At 50.0% G+C, this 17,033-nt stretch overlaps 1 protein-coding gene across 2 annotated transcripts; it reads right to left on the bottom strand.

The window, feature by feature from the left end:
• Window positions 1-16,676, bottom strand: HJURP (Holliday junction recognition protein). 2 transcript variants are annotated; one of them, XM_032638462.1, is made up of 9 exons: window positions 16,508-16,676; window positions 16,232-16,298; window positions 13,774-13,829; window positions 10,288-10,381; window positions 7,973-8,037; window positions 6,691-6,783; window positions 5,148-5,226; window positions 1,483-3,077; window positions 1-274 (listed from the first exon to the last, which is right to left on the bottom strand). In XM_032638462.1, exons 1-8 carry the CDS (start codon window positions 16,601-16,603, stop codon window positions 1,504-1,506), a joined length of 2,124 nt encoding a protein of 707 aa, XP_032494353.1. In that variant the 5' UTR covers window positions 16,604-16,676; the 3' UTR covers window positions 1-274; window positions 1,483-1,503. The 2 variants fall into 2 exon arrangements, with proteins under 2 accessions (XP_032494353.1, XP_032494354.1); XM_032638463.1 differs by lacking the exons at window positions 10,288-10,381; window positions 13,774-13,829; window positions 16,232-16,298; window positions 16,508-16,676 and adding an exon at window positions 8,261-9,579.
• Window positions 16,677-17,033: the final 357 nt, after the last annotated feature.

Raw genomic sequence — 17,033 nt, 5'->3', positions numbered from 1 at the left:
ATCATTAAAAATTTTAATTGGTCAACTTTATTCAGATAATTTCCAAGAACCCAGAGAGTCATCTCAACAGAACCAAGTTCATAGAAATTTGCTTTGAAGGGCAGATAAGCAAAGCAAGTTGTCACATATTCTTGAGAATTTAAAAAAATACACAAAAATCAGAGAGGAAAGAGGGAATACTTCAGAATAACTTGGCAGTAGATTTTCAGCTTTGAGGTTTTCTAACACAAAATCACTTTTCTCTTCCATCCTGAAAGATGTGTTGTTCTTTCCTCTAAAAAGAAAAAAAAAAAAGGATTTCAGTATAATTCCATTATAATTCCCATTGCCTGCCCCCAAAAGCTTAACTGTTGTATTCAACTCCATCGAATATATATAAATATTTGAGTCATTATAGAGAATGCTATGATGCTTAATAAATACCCTACAGAACGTAAAGAAAAAAAAAAGTAACGGTAACTCCTCAGGCAGGCAGTGCAAACTGGTGGTTAAGGCCACGGGCTTTCGAATCCTGGCCCAGCCATGCACTGCCTGTGTGGATTCAGCAGTTAAGACTACATTTCCTTATTTATAAGAAGAAGAGCTAGCACTGCCTATTGGACAGAACCTATCTAATCAAAGTGTTCACATGGGGATTAAGGAAGGAAGGTGTGAAAAAGGGTTAACACGGCCTGGAGCACAGAGGGCACTCAGAGGTTAGCCCTTAAAATTCCTTGTGTTCACAGCTCATGCAGATTCGGTCCCTTTCCTCAAGAAATGTATAATGTTAAGTAGAGAAAGAAAAGAAAATACAGAAAAATGGTTAAGTGTGTTTATATTGTAGTTCCAGAAGGAGCCGGCCAAACCAACCTCAGTCAGATCCCATCAGCCAGTGGACAAGTGACATGGACTCGGGATACGTCGCCCAAGTCCCTGCGTGCGACACGCTGAAATGCACGCTGGGAAAGCTGGCACCCATGCGAGAAAATTGAACCACTCAGGGCGGCTTCCCTCTGGAGAAGATACAATGGTGCATGCAGGGTAAAGCGCAGCTTAAGGCACCTGCACAAGCTAAACCGTGGCCAAGGCTGGGGAGCAGATGCGCTTCGGTGGGGAGGACAGGAGGCCGTGGGCCGAGCAGCAGCGTGTGGTCCGGCCCCTCACGTGTGTGGGATGCTGCTGGGGGTTCTCCAAGGGCTGACTCCTGCTCTGTCCCCGGGGGGGGGATCCAGAAGGGGTCAGAGTCGTCAATTCTAGATCAGTTTTGCCTGCAACAGCTACGTTCTGAGTGTGAGGTGAAGAGGCTGGAAGTGACAGTTTGACAAGGATGGGATAGAGTGTCTTAAGGGAAGCTTTTTAGAAACATCCCCTAAATGCATTCCAATAGAAAATGTGTAGAAATGCTGATTTTAGAGGAAGGAAAAGAATTTGGGAGAAAGTTCGGAAAATTAACACCTAAGGATCCTGTTGCAAAACACCCACATTCGACAAACAGAAACGTACCTTCTTCTCTTCCCAGGTGGCCTATACAGCGCCAGCCTCTTCCCCAGGCCTCGGGATGGCTCTGCCCATAGGTGAGAAATCCCAGGGTCCACTCCACCGTCTGCACACCTGAGGGTCTGATAATCGGCGTCGTTTTGTGGGGACCTGATGGCCCCAGCTGGCATCGAGAGCAAAACCTGTAGATGGAGGGGCCCTAATTGTGTTTGAGCCGAGGGGACTTTTAATGCTCTGCTGGGGTGATGATGACAAGTTTGGGGGGCCCTGGGGGCCAGAGTCTGGATGGAATTTTCCTGAGAAGTCTTCTTTTTGATACCGAACTCCCACACTTGCCTTATCTGGAGATGCTCTGGTACATGAAGGCACCTGCGTCTGCTGAAGCGATTTTTGGCAATACTTTTGATGAAGCTTGTCAAATTTTTCTTTAATGTCATCGTAACGATCCCTGGCACAGCCTGGAGGCTGTACCCTGGGTACTGAAATGGCTTTGTCGAGTGATACCGACTTCCTAAATCCTCCCAGATCATTTCCTTGATAAGCAAGGTCAGAGGTCTGCTCCGAGCGGCCCGGGCTACGTGTGGAGTTGGTCTTTGAAAGTGAAGGGAAGGAGTCACTCTTTGGTGGGCAGCTACCCTCTCTGATAGATCCTTTGCCCAGGCTTTCAAAAGCCTCACTCAACCTCTTAGCTTTTGCTCTGCGGAGAGGGCTACTCGGCCTGTGGGCGTCTATGCCCTGGGGGCTCCCAGGGCTTGCTGGACCACCTCTGTACACATCCACAGCCGAGGAGCCGGGAAGGTATGTCAGGCAGGGCTGCTTCCTAAGATTCGAGCAATATTCCTGATGAAGCTTGTCAAATCTGATTTCGATCTCCCTATAACGATTCCCTCCCTCGCCCGGCGGTACTCTGGGTCTAGAACCTATTTTTACAGGAGAAATCAACCACTTTAATGTCATGAATCTATTTTCCTGATCAAGATGATACACTGCACTGGAGTCTAAGTAAGTCAATGAAGAATGATGCTTCTGAGGCGTTCTCGGAAGCTCCTTCCAATGTGAAGCGAATGCGGGGATCTGGGCTTGGTTTACTTCAAGAAAAGCCCTTCCCAGTTTTAAACCCATCTTATGGCCAGAAACATCGAGTACGTTCCCGCGATCTCTTAACACTGCCACGTCCTTCGCAGGTTCGGAGCCGGGTGGACGTCTCTCCCGGGGGCTCCTCCGAGAGCGCCCGCCTCCTCTGCAGCTCGTTCTGTCCATTCTGCTCTTACACCTGTGCCTCCGCTTGGAGCTCCAGTTCTGGCGGATGAACGTCTTGGTGGAGATGACGCAGGAGGGCCTCACACCCAGCAGGCAGCTCATGGAGTGCAGCATGCCCGCGTACAGATCGCTGAGTGTCGCGTTGCAGATGTCCTCAGCCTCAGAGGATGGGCCGCTTGAGAAGCTGCTGCCACCGGTCCCTCCCTGTAAGGAGATGTCATCACCCCTCGGCACCAGGGCCAGGCCTGCTGAGCTAGAGCGCAAAGCATCACCCTCTCTGGGCAATAAAGTTGGCTGAAATGGGCCACCGGGGCTCTCTTCAGAGATGTCACCATAGCATCCTGGAGAAACACACACACAAGGCAAAGGCACGTTAACCATTTAAAACCGACCACACGCAGAGATCAGGGAACCGAAGGCTGGATGGGGACCAGGGCTTTTACTTTTTTTTAATTATTATTTTTAATTGAGATATAACTGACATATAACATTACGTTAGTTTCAGGAGTATAACATAACATTGTGAGTTCTTTTTAAGCAATACGAAAAACAAAAGCAAAAGAAAAATTCACAAATATTTGGGAAAAGACTCTTCTCAGAGATTTCTTTCTAGCTACCAAAACAATTTACTCTCCACTGACCTTCCTAAAAGGAGTCCTCCTTCCCTGTGTGATGGTTTGGAAATCGGTTGCCTTGTCAAAGATTAATTAGAAACCAGAAAATAATGACCCTGTTTGCCTACAGGGCTGGGTGGGGAAGGGAGAAGACTCCTGAACACACCTCTTCACACGGCTTTGACTTTTGCATCATATTCAATGTTTTACATATTAGAGAAATAAAATTAAACCAACAAAGATGGGGATAACTCTAAAACTGGATACAGACAGGGAACATGACCCTGACTGTATGTCAGACTGACAACAACCAAAAGAGAAAATAGAATCCAGATAACTCTGAACGTGCTCCGTCAGTGGGACGTTATCTGAGGATGACAATGCTGCTTGGAGATCTGGAACCTTCTTCAGCATTGGTGAGCAGTGGTACCAGGTGCTGTGATTCTGAGGCTACTTGGTGCTGCACGACTGGCCAAATGAGCCTCGTTGTTAAGGAGGAGCCAGCGGGGGCTGGGGGAAAACTCTGGAATCAGGGTGGGGGAGAAGAGCTCAAAACCCCACGGGGACAGGTCGGAGGACGCAGAAGCCAGCACGGAAGGGGCTCCTCCAGGCTTAACGGGTGATGAAAACTCTCAACAGATTCTTATGTGAATTTAAAAAAAAAAAAAAAGAGTCCATGAGTTCTTACTGATTCTGGAAAAGTTAAATAAAGAAAAAGCATGTTGGGGAGGATGAAGGAAGGGAAAAAAAGAAATGGAAGGGAGACAGCTCAACCTTCTTTACACAAGAATGCCAACGAATGCAGGCAGGGGGAATGGCAGAACCAGAAAAGGCCTGTGTTCGGCCCCAGCTCAGGCAACGGTCGTGGCGAGATGCTAAAAACCATGGGGTGCGAGGGTTCTGGGGAAAAGGCTACCAGGCAACTTCAAGGGGTCATCCACAGATGACTCCAAGGATAAAAGGCACTTCTGCAGTGAGAAAACTGGTGGGGCCTCTGCCTCAACTGTGCGACCAGACTCAAGTCACCAACAATGGGACAGGCTGACAGGACGTCCCGAGAGGACAAAAACGTCACTTGTGTAGTATTTTTGCCAAAAATGTTTAACATAAACTTAACCACGTATAAGTCCAAACTGAAGGGCATTCTGCAATCTACTGGAGGCCAGGATTGTTCAAGAAAGTCAGTGACGGCAAAGATCATGATGGCAGCAACGGCAAGGCCGCGGGGCCCTTCTGGACTGAAGGGGACAGTCAGCCCGACAGGTGGCGCCCCAGTGGGTCCTGAGCTGGTTCAACAAACAAAAAAGGCTGCAAATGACAACGATGGCACGACTGGGTAAAACCGTATCGCGTCACTGTGACATTTCAACGTGTGCCAAGTTTAACGTGGTTCTGAGGGGACTCAGCCTGTTCTTCGGAGACACTGGAGCATTTAGGGATGGTATATACACGAACGCAAATACATACACACACGTGTACGTGCGTGTATGTCGGGAGTGATAGAGCAAACGTGACACAATGTGAATTGCTAAATGTCGGGAAAGGATGTTTATTGTATGAGTCCTACATTTCTGGAGATTCAAAAATTTTCAAAATGTTAAGTTGGGATAAAGAGCTAATTAGCAATTAGCATGCGAGTCCCAGAAGGAAGGAGCACTTTGTTTCTTAACACGTAATAATTTACCTATGACGTGCACGTGTCTCTCACAGTTCGTGGTGATGAAACATGCCCAGCTCAGGGCGCTGTGGCTCTACCACAAGTGAATGGTCCGTGCAAAGTTTCTACGTCACACTCACCTCGGGCAGGCCTGGCGAGGGAGGCCAATGAAGGGACCAGGGTCGTACGGGTGTCCTTTCCCTCTCCGTGACTGGCACACTGAAATCAAAGCAGATGACTTTAACAAAGGAGTTGTCAGGTGCTGGCTCGGGCTTCCTGCCCCAACTGCTCTCCCAACCACTGACGGCGCATCCATCTGCGGCTGCAGTGGTGACATGCGCGACCACGATGACAGACAGCGGCCGGCTGGGCCTCCAGCAGTGGTGGGAAGGGCTGTCTTAGCAAGATCCAGGAGCTCTGCCCCCATGGCCTCCAGGTATCGCCCCCTACCGCCCAAGGGCCACCACTGCCCCACGTCTGCCAGAATCTCTCTCGGGAGGTCTGGCGGCTTTTCCTCCTCCACCGTTATCTTCTGACAGCAAGGACGGCCGGTCCAGGTAGATGGAGGGAAGGAGAACCTGTTGCTGGGACAACGGAGCTGGTCCCAGCCCTGGCCCCCTTCCCCGACCGGCAGGGCGACCAAAAGGCCACGCTTGCTGCTTCCAGACTAAAGAAAAAGGCATTTCCCGTACATCCACTCGTTCAGATACAGGCTTCTGTCAGCAGCAGCGTAAGAAAATATCCACGCTCCTGTTGAGTTGGCTGCCTCTGAGATGAATTATTTATTCCAGAACACATACTTCCTAGTTATTTGGTATTAAAATGTCCTTTGGGGGCTTCCCTGGTGGCACAGTGGTTGAGAGTCTGCCTGCCGATGCAGAGGACACGGGATCGAGCCCTGGTCTTGGAGGATCCCACATGCCACGGGGCAACTGGGCCCGTGAGCCACAACTACTGAGCCTGCGCGTCTGGAGCCTGTGCTCCACAACAACAGAGGCCGCGATAGTTGCGAGGCCTGCGCACCGCCATGAAGAGTGGCCCCTGTTCACCGCAACTAGAGAAAGCCCTCGCACAGACACGAAGACCCAACACGGCCAAAAAATAAATAAATTTTAAAAAAATGTCCTTTGTTTTAGATGAGACTGACAGAACTTGGAAAACTAAAGAGTTGGCATCCTTGCGTGAACTCCACCTTTAGCCTTTTGCGCTCCTTCAGGCAAAGCTCCAGGAAACTGGCTGCCAGGCCTGGGAGAGGGGCTGATGAGCTGCCCACCTCCCACGGGGTCCACCGCAGCCCCCGATCTCGCCAACATCACGGCCGAAGCAGGCAGAACAGGTGCCCTGTGGCCCGTGGCAGCCCCGGTCACGGCAGGGAAGGAGGGAGGTGGGCGCTACAGCTTCCCTAATTCTGTGGCTTAAAAGCCCTCTGCCTGAGGGTGGGGGCCCTACTAGATCCTGTGAGCTGCCCAGAGCATAGCGGGCAGCCGATCCCGCTGCCCGAGGGTCCCAGAGTGTTTACTCAGGAAGAGCAGGAACCGGGGAGCCTGTGAGCGAAACGGTTTGGAAGCAGCCGTTGAAATGCTCTTTGCAGGCTCTGTAGCAAGTGAACAAGACGAGATGACACCTCGGTGTGTCTCTAGTTCATGGTTTACTTATATGAAGACACGCCCTAGGAAACATTACCTCCAAACACCCTTCATCCTGCAGCAGGATATCCACTTGTGTCAAGTACTTCCTCCTCAGCTCAGTTTTCAATGGGCTCCAGGGCACTGCAGGCTGACACCAAAGAGAAGTCAGTATTCGTAAGAGCTGCTGGGTACGGCCGAGCTCTGGGATCCTGGGACACACTGGCAAGCCCGTTAGTGTACATGTCTTTAAATGAAGTTCCTCGAAGTCACTTCTTCACCTCCTACTGTTAGCAGCACAAAGTGGTCCAGCCCCCTCTGAAAATCTACCTGACCCTGGAATCCGACTTTAGGGAACTGACCCAGTGGTAACAATCCGAAAGAAAACAGAAAGACAAAACATACCAGTTTGGAGAAGTTTATGACAATATTACTAGAACAAGAGAAAAAAAGAAACAATATTCTTCGGCGAGTTTAGGACACAACTACTGGAATTGACCCCAGTTGGTATGTTTCTAAGAAAAGAAGTTCAGTGTCCAACTCAGGGGGCAGGAACCCTTGCCTCTCCTATCCCTCACCTGCCATACACTGAAAATGGGGGGCCTTAGCCTCCACTGTGCACCCCGGTGGGGCTTAGTCAGGGCCTGGGGCTGCAGACCGGGGGGACACAGGAACACACCGGGGAATGGCTGACACCTTGGCCCTTTACTGTCAGGGCCGCCTGCTCCCCTTCACTGCCACCCCGACACAACACCTCACAACGCACCCCTTTCCTCCCCCAGGGCCACCACCTAATTCTAGGTAGACGCTACAAGTCACACACGGATGTGTGGGCAAACCTCTGTACAAAAGTAGTGCTTTTAGAAGAAAACCCCATGCCAGCTGTTCTGGCGTCTGACCCAGGGCTGAGGTCAGAGGCTCGGGTGGATTCTGTCCTGTGTGTTCCCGTCCATCCCAAGAGTTGACCTGGAAACGCTCCCCAGAGCGCCTCCCTTATGACACCGTCTCTATGGGGAAAGACCGACTCAGAACCCAACTTTCTACACCGTGAGGTCGGTCAAGGCCCAGGGCACACCGGGATTGTTCTATTTGCAGAGGGAACGTCACCCAACATTTACGTAAGTTCAGTGAATCAGGCTTGAACTGGGGCAGTACGTGCTAAACCGAGAAGGGGTGACTTGCTGCCTTAGGGGATCTGAACGTGGGGACAGAGACTTGAGGGGTGATGTCAGCAAAGAGCGAGCCTCAGAAGAGGACTTACAGGAAGATGCAGGTCATGAGAATGTGTACTTGTCCCCAAGCCTCAACTCTGTCCCTTCATTACAAAAGACAGGTCTTACCATCAAGTTACCAGCAACCACATCTTCTTGGAATAAAGTTGTATCAGTATCACTGCTTACTGAATCTAAAAGCAAAGGAAGTTTCCGTCAGAATTTTTAAAGAAAGCTTGCATTTTTCTCTCGAGGATAGTTTTTGCATTGCTTGAGTACACCTTACAGTGAGAACTCCTATTGCTTCAAGTGGCCCCCTTTAACAGGGACATGGCCATCTGTCACCATGCAGAGAAACCATCAGAACAGGAACATGCCCAGAGTCGGGGAGACGCGGGAAAGCAACTTCTGTATCACCTCTGGCTCTTTCCATGGCCTCTGATCCTGGAAGCTGAGTCCCTCTAGGCCAGCACTGTCCAGTAGAACCTTCTGTGATGGCGGAAGGTCCCCCAGCTGCTGTCCAGGATGTCAGCCACGAGCCACACGTGTCTGTTGAACACGTGGAATGCGGGTAGGGAGGCTAGGGAACTGAATTTTAAACTTCACTTAATTTTCAATGAATCTGAATAGTCACAGGTGGCTAGTGGTTACCACACTGGACAGTTCAGCTGAAGAAGAACTATTTCTACTGATTTCAAGCAGTGCAGGAAATTCATGGACCCAAGGCTTTATGGAGTTAAAATTCGGATTGATACAAATAACACCCATGAGTAAACATCTCCATCAAGTTCTTTCTAGTTCTGATCTGAAAGACCACCGGTTTCCCCTTTAGGACTCCACCCATATTTCTGACTGCCCAGTGCGGGCAAGGGCCTGGGCAGGGCGGCCAAAGGCCGCAGAAAGGCCAGTCCCACAGGACAGGGGTGTTCAAGAACAATTACAAAGTCTGTAATTACTCAGCTGGTTAGCTGCCACAAGGGGAAGAGCCAGGTGTGGAGCACACAGGTAAAAGTGGGAGTCTGCTCCGATCTGGGGACCAGGGGGCTTCCAGGGGGCAGCGAAAAGACAGTGGGCAGGTCAGCCATGGTCTGAACTCTTTTCACTCTCAGAGGAATGGGCAGCCATTGCAGTGCTTTGAACAGAGAAGCCATGTGACCAGATTTGCACGTTTAAAGGTGTCAGCGGGGTGGAGGCCAGGTGGAGACAGGAGCTGGCACCGTGGGGGCATGGGGCACAGTGGCAAGAGAGATGGTGGTGGCAAAGGCATGGAACAGCGCTGTCTCAGGTATGAGGAAGAGGGAGGGGCTGAGGCCAAGAGGATGCTGGGTTTCTGGCTCATTCTACAGGGAAGATGGTGGTGGCCTTGTCCTGAGGACAGGTCTGTTGGGTTGGCTTTTTGAGCTGAGATATGCAGAGTGCAGACAGAGTTCAAGGAGCGAGAGGCCGCTGGCAATAAACATACCCAGAGCGGGTCTGGGCAGGGGATTCCACTGGAGTGAGGGAAAAAGATGCCCAACTCTTGGGAAAGGGTACCAGCGAAGGTGGGAGGTGGGACGATAGAGGGGCTGACAGGAGGGAGAAAGCCCGGGGAGCTCAGGGGCACTGAGGTCACGGCCAGACTTTCCAGAAGCTTTGAATGCTACTGTGAGGACAACAGGATAAAAATCAAAGAATGCCAACCGGATTCAGCCACGGGGCCGCCGGGAACCTCACCACAAGGTGTGCTTTTGAGCCGGAGCCAGAAGCCAGAAGGGGACCAGCTGAGGTGTGCACGGGGCCAAGAACACCAGAGGCGGTGAAACGGGCCACTGGTACAGACTGGGTTGTGAAGGGAAGGTGAACACAGGGAGGCAGCTAGAAAGGGGCCCGAGACGGGAGATACGAATTCTTTTCTGTGTGTTCAAGGTGAGAGCTGATGGGATGTACCCAGGGTAGAGGGAGAGGCTGGGACAGAAAGAAAGATGATGGGTGGATTTCTGAGAAAACAGACTGGGCCAGGGGCTCAGCAGCACGGCTAGCCTGAGGAAGGGAAAGGAGGCCCCACGGAAACAGGAAGCAGGAAAAAGGATGCCTGCAGGGCATGTAGGACTTAGTGGTCCATGACACCAGCCCGCAAGGGCACATCAAAGTCTTACTATTAATAAATTCTTGAGATTAATTTTTTTTTTGGCAAAAGGTCAAAACAAAACAAAATGGGTGGGTGGGGGTGAGGGCTTTATTATTCTAGAATATTCGAGTACCGTTTATGTGTCAAGTACCACAATGTAACTGTGAGCGAAACAGCTCCTTAGAAGAGCTTAGAAAGAAGTAACAGGGCACTTTCAAATGTTTTAGTTTTTAAAATACACCTTGGAAAAAGTCAGAGTGAGGGATCTAGACTTGAAACGTTCTGACAAAAAACCCACGTCCCTCCGGACCTGGCCTTCTAGTGCCAGGACACTCACCCTCAACTTGTGTGCAGGGCAAGGGAAGCTCGTGACCTCCAGCTGGGACTCGCGTGGGTCCATCTGTCCTGTCGTCCGTCTTCACCGGGGAGCCCTTGAAGTCGATAAGATACGCTTGATTCGGTCATAACACATTTCAAAGCCACTGTCAAGTAACACACTGACACTCCTTCCTCTGCCTTTAGCGTATGAGAGAACAGGAAGTTTCCTGGGGCTTCTCTTCTAGAATATTATGGTACAAAAGGCCTCAAAACTCCTAGCAGATAGACAAGCCTTTCCCTTGGAAAAAGAACAGAGCTTTCTTCCTCTGGCCGTGCCAAGGGCTGCTGCCTCAGAAACCACTTGGATGGTAAGTGATGGAGCAGGGAAAGTGGGGAAACAGGGGCACGAGTGGACAGGCCCAGGACGCCCTGGCCTGGAGGCGAGCACAGGGCCAAGGCCAAAACAGAACACAACTGTCACCAGATCCTCAGGTAGAATCCGGAAATTCAAGAGGCCCCTGGGGGAGTTTCTGTGACTTTTTTATCTTAACAGTGAATTTATCTCCATGTCACGAGACCCACAATGCCTTTAAAAGCCTCAGCATGTGGTGGGACCCTGGCTTGGGGAGCCACTTTCAACCTGAGCTCTGGCCACGGGGCGGTCAGCTGTCCTGACCAGGGCTCAGCCCACAGGGCAGTCAGTGGACCGCCCCTGAGGAGGCCGTGCTTCCCTCTCTAGAGCCTCATCTGCACAACTGGCCTCTCTAACGACCATGACGAATGCCATGGATGGGCTCTCATTAGGGAAACTGGAGATTTCAAGATGCCAGATTGGCTAAAATATTTTTAGGACCACCCCAGGCTTGCAAGAACAGGAGTGAGAATGTGGTGAGGCCTGTCCCTTTCGGGGCAGCGCCCAGGCATCATCTCCTAGGTGTCTGTGAATCCTGCCTGGGGGATGTCACCACCTTTGCCTTGGGGGAGCTGGGATGGGGCAGAGTGTCTGGAGCTGTTTTGTGTCTGGAGGCATCGAAGAACTTGGCCTGAGAATCATGGGGAAGCAGCCAATCGGCACCAGCGTCTAACTACAGGCAGCTCTGGGGTCGGAAAGAGATTCCAGGCCACGTGATAGGACAAACCCTTGAGTCAATGCACAGCCCACGGGGCCTAAGGCCTCCACAACCCCAGGGAAGGCAGCAGGTGGTGACTTGAGTGAGGCTGTAGACCTCTGAGCTGTCATCACAGACCACGCCCAGTTTTCTAATCCCAGGAAGGGGGCTTAAGATTCCGTAGATTCCAGGGAGGGCTCCTCCTAATTTTTTACGTAAAAACATTAAATAAATGTCCAGATGAGAACACTTTGCCACCAAGACCATTCAAGCACTGGCTGATCAGTGGGTACCATTATTATGTATAATTTAAAGAATGCATATCCTTTGACATAATGATCCCACTTCTTGGCATTTACTGAACAGGGGTGACAGCACTGGGAAGAGATAAGAACGGTTCTCTGTCTCTGTATATAACAGGGGTCTTATAAATAAAGTTTTATTGGAACATAGCTGTACCTGTCTGTGCACCTATTGTCCTTGGCTGCTTTCTCCCCTTACGATGCAGAGCTGAGTAGCTGCAGCAGAGACCACGTGGGCAGCAAAGCCTAAAATATTTACCATGTAGACCGGCGGTCCCCAACCTTTTTGGCACCAGGGACCGGTTTCGTGGAAGACAATTTTTCCATGGACTGGGGCGGGAGGGTTGGGGGGATGGTTTGGGGGTGATTCAAGTGTATTACATTCATCGTGCACTTTATTCTATTATTACATTGTAATATACAATGAAATAATTATACAACTCACCATAATGCAGAATCGGTGGGAGCCCTGAGCTTGTTTTCCTGCAACTAGATGGTCCCATCTGGGGGTGATGGGAGACGGTGACACCAGAAGTGTGTTGCTTATGTCCAGTCTACTCCATAAGATGCAGCTTAATTGTCACTTGTCACTCACTGATAGGGTTTTGATATGAGTCTGCAAGCAACTGATTTATTATGGTCTCTGTGCCGTCAAACCTCTCTGCTAATGAGAATCTGGATTTGCAGCCGCTCCCCAGCGCCCGCATCACCGCCTCAGCTCCACCTCAGATCATCAGGCATTAGATTCTCATGAGGAGCGCGCAGCCTAGATCCTCGCATGCTCGGTTCACAGTAGGGTTCGCGCTCCTATGAGAATCTAATGCCGCCGCTGATCTGACAGGAGGCAGAGCTCAGGCGGTAATGCGAGCGATGGGGAGCAGCTGTAAATACAGATGAAGCTTTGCTGGCAGGCCTGCCGCTCACCTCCTGCTGTGCGGCTGGTACGGTCCATGGCCCAGGGTTTGGGGACCCCTGATCTAGACTTTTGCAAGAAAAGAGCACTAATCCTGACTTATAATAAAGGAAAGTGAAAAGAGCTAAATGACTAGCAATGAGAGAGCAGGTTTATTTTTAAAAAGGAGGTTGAATTATACAACAGGTGACAAAGAGGAGTTTTCACAATATGTATTAAGTGGAAAAAAGAGGGTAAAAAAAAGTGTATTTAAAAGAAAAAAGGGGATAAAGAAATGTGTATTTATAAATACATATACAGGTGTCACAGTATACTAAAATATTATCATTATTAGTGACTATCTCTTATCTCTGCATATACAAGTCAGGTTAATTTTCAGTAGTTATATGTATTTCTAACATTTCTATGACTAAATGTATTATGTGTTAAAATAACCAATCAGGAGGAAATTTGATTTCAGATTTGCTGTTAATTGTTATGTAACCCTAATGCTGATGTTTTCATTCTTGGGTCCCCAACTGGCCATGAGGAAGCACCTCATGGTGAGAAGTGGTGATTAAGAAGATACCAGACATCCTTACAAAAGTCACTGCCACAAAAAAACAAGACACCCTGGGTCTCACAGTAGGAAGGCCCCTCCCATGAAGGTAACAGATCACATAGCTGCCATGTCCATGGATAAACTCGGGAAAAACACACCTGGGTTTTAAAAGGTAGTGAACGGCACAGGGCACCCTCTCCCTAATCTCTTGCTCCTTTCAGAAGAGGGAAAGATGCCTTTTTCCTTCCCCGAAGGACCTGGATTTGGTCTTTCCTGTAAGGACCCGGCAAAGCAAGTTGGTAGCTGTGGCTGAAGCTGGGGGTGGGGGAGGTCTATCCAGCTGGCTCCACCTTACAGGTGGGCTCCAGCTGTCAGAGTCCCTTGGTCCATGGCAGGAGAAACACAGGGGGATGCAAGGGGCATAAGCATCACATGCTCCAACCTGCACTTGACAAGCAACAGAAGACATGCATCTCAGTAAACCCTTACACACAAGAAAACAGGGCAGTCAGGGTGAGAAAACTGTGGAACGACACCCTGCAGTGGCCCCTGGGCACAGTTCCAGCTCATCTCCACCTTCATTCACATCAACCTTCCTCCACGGCAAGGCATGGGGGCAATAAAATTTGACATTGAATACCTGGATTTGTGCCGTATTTCTTTCCTTTATTAATCTTCCTCCCCAAATTCGCAATCCTTAAGAAAAGAAATAAAAATGACTACTTATCATGAACACTGAGTTTCTGTTCAATCTGAATTCAAAGAAAACCAAAGTGACAGGCAACAGAAAGATCTAATATAACCAAGACATAACCAAGCCACGTTCCTGATATTCTGCTGTTTCTCGTCTTTGTGAGGTTGAAGGTTTTTCAAAAATCAACACTAGACAAAAATCTGTCATTAACGAAAATCTCTCCTACTAGTAGGCAGCAAGCAGCTCATTGAATCCAGCATTAAGCCACAAATTAAATGGAAACAACGAACGTATGTATGCCAAGTACTGTCCTCAAAATACATATACTGAGAGTAATCCATATACTACAGAGAGAGAGATCACTTTTCGAGGGCAACCTCTCTACCCCATGTACCATGCAAGTGCTTTCTCAGGACAATGTACACGTTACACAGCAAGCCCTCGGCACAGGGGGTAAACACTGAGTTTTGGAGTCCTACACTTACTAGCTAGCAGAATCTGGGCAAGATACTTAATCTCTCCCTAAACCTCCGTTGGCTTCCAGGTAAATTCAATCATTGGGTTGCGAGGCTTGAGATGGTTGTTGATGATGGTAACAGCAGCAATAATTACACGGTGCTTACTCTCCCAGGCTCCAGTCTATCCCTTTCCAAGTACACCTCATTTACAACTCACTGACATATAACTCGTATGGTACTCTTAATTCCTTTTGGATAGATACTCACCAAGTTCACTGTACAGATGGGGACAGAGGCAAGGAGAAGGTGAAATAACCAGCCCGGGTCATTTGCCCATGTGGTGAGGCCAGGCTGTAAACCCAGGGGAGTGACTCTCTGGGGTTCTGACCACTGAGCTGTGTGGCCTTTCCAGAACAGAGTGACGCTGGAACAGAGGCGCTTGGAGTCAAACCAAAGCTTTGCCACCTTGGCTAAGTGCCACAGGCAAGTTCCTTAACTTCTCTCTGCTGTATCCTCTGCTATGAAACACTGATGATTCTAACAGTGCCCACCTCGCAGGGTGTTGAGAAACCTGAGACTCTTAGAAGCACAGGTATATGCTTAGCTGTCAACATGTGAATGACTCTTACTCACCTGCTGTCTTCACCATAATCAGTGTGGTTGTTAGCTCCAATCTACCCCCTATGGTTTTGCCCTGAATTCACCCTGTAAGAGTGGCCAGCTAGCATTTAATCAAAAAGTCCACTTCCTAACTGAGTGCCTCTCCAGAGGAAGCTACGGGTCTAGGGAGCTGCACTCCCATCAGCTAGAAATTTGTTAGAACACAGACCCACCGAATCCACATCCAGCATTGCTGTCAGTGGCCCCAGGAATCTGTTTCCACAAGCTCTTCAGCAGGTCTTCCACATGCTAAAGTGTTTGATGCTTGACTACTGTTCTCATCAAACTGGAGTCTGAAATGAGTTTTCACGGGTGAAATTCGTGGTGTTCAAGATATGTGAACTGACCAAAACATTCCAGACACTGCCCATCCTTGCATGAACAGGCCATGAGGACACTGTGAAGCCCGTTGACAGCACCCTTAGGAATGAATCCTACACTCCTGAGTCCTGCATCCGGGTTAGACTTGTCACCACCTGACAGAGGCCAGAGTAACAGAAACCTACTACTGGAATACCTTAGCTTCTGCCTGAATAAATTTTTCACCCAGGGTATGGCTAGGCCAGCTGAAAAAGCAGAGATAGGATTTCATTTAATTACGAACTGTTTTGTGTCTGTCTGTCTGGTGCACAGCAGAACCGGGTCTGAGATTCACTTTCCTTAGTAGGTAATACTGAGTTGGAATGAGGCCGAATGGCAGGCACTGACCTCACCCAGTGCAAACTTTCTCCAGCTATTCACCAAAGAGAATCCATGAGATTTAAGTCAGTTTGCAGCATCAACCATTAAACAGAATGGGTCCTTCTCCTTAGATTCAGGTCAAATTCCAAAGTACTCAGAATGTCAAATAACAGTCAATACGAGTGTTTACTAGTGCCAGGCACTGTTCCAAGAGCTTCATCTTCTGTAACTGTCACAATCTCCACGCCAAGTAAATATTATTGTCATCATCTTTCCATTTTACAGGTGAAGAAACTGAGTCACAGCCTGGCTAAAGCAATGGGCCCCAGCTGACATGGCTATTAGACAGCCAGCGGGGATGCCAACCCAGGCGGGGACATTTTTAATGAGGATGCATCTATGTGTCATCAGAATTCTGTCTTAATAAGTAATTCTGTTGGAAATAAGTAATTTATACGTTCAGGGGACCTAGTGACGGTTTAGTACCTACTAGGTGAACAAGGTTTATTTTCAAGAGAACAGGGACAGCATTTCAAACCCTAGTAGGACACTATTCTAGTTACACTCTTAACCGTAAATATTCAGAAAGGGGGGCTGACTCGTACCCTGGGGCGTCTCGTAGGTCAGCGTGGACATCTGCACCACCGGGGCGTCCTCGAAGGGCTGGTTGTACTGCGGGAGAGGAAGGGGCATCCCGTCAGATCGGAGTGCCGAGGGGAACCCCTGACCCGGGCCGAGAAGGCGCCAGCGCGAGGCTGCAAGTCTCGGGGGTCCCGAACCCCCGTCTCTGCCCCCCAGTCCCCAACCCTGCCTCCTCCTCCCGCCCCTACTCCTTCCCCTTCCGTCCCGCTCCCCCTCCCCTCCAGCGGGGGGAGCCGCACCTTCTCTATCAGTTGCTGCATGCGCCTCTGGAAGCGGCGGCGGCTGTCCCTGAGCTTCCGCAGCAGCGCGTCCTCTCCCAGAAACTCGCCCTCCATGGCTCGCAGACAGCCAAATACCTACTTCGACGGGAAGCCAAACAGGGGACTGCTCTCCGCGCCGCGGTTCAAACAGCGACTCCCGCCCTTCCGGCCCGCCCCTCCGGTTTTCCATTGGCTGTCTCGGAAAGGCCGGGCGCCGATTGGGCCTTTCAAACAGGTTGGCGCAGCTTTCTCCCAGCCAATCCGTGCCCGAGCTTCCGACCCCGCCCTGCCCGGGGCGCGCGCACTGAGCGGAAAGGGGAGGCGGGGATCCGCCGCCTAACGCTGGGAGGACGTTGGCGTGACCTTCCTTGGGCACGTCCAGTGCTTGTTAATCAACAGGACCGCACGAGTATGCTTTCCCCTGTCGTGCACCGGAGATGTCCGGGTGATTTGCTCTGGGACTCGCCGCCGGTGGGGGGCAGCCCCTCACCTGAATGTCGCCCTG

This window comes from Phocoena sinus, chromosome 7 (genome assembly GCF_008692025.1).
Source record: "Phocoena sinus isolate mPhoSin1 chromosome 7, mPhoSin1.pri, whole genome shotgun sequence".
NCBI lineage: Eukaryota > Metazoa > Chordata > Mammalia > Artiodactyla > Phocoenidae > Phocoena > Phocoena sinus.
This window is presented reverse-complemented; position numbering and strand designations above follow the sequence as displayed.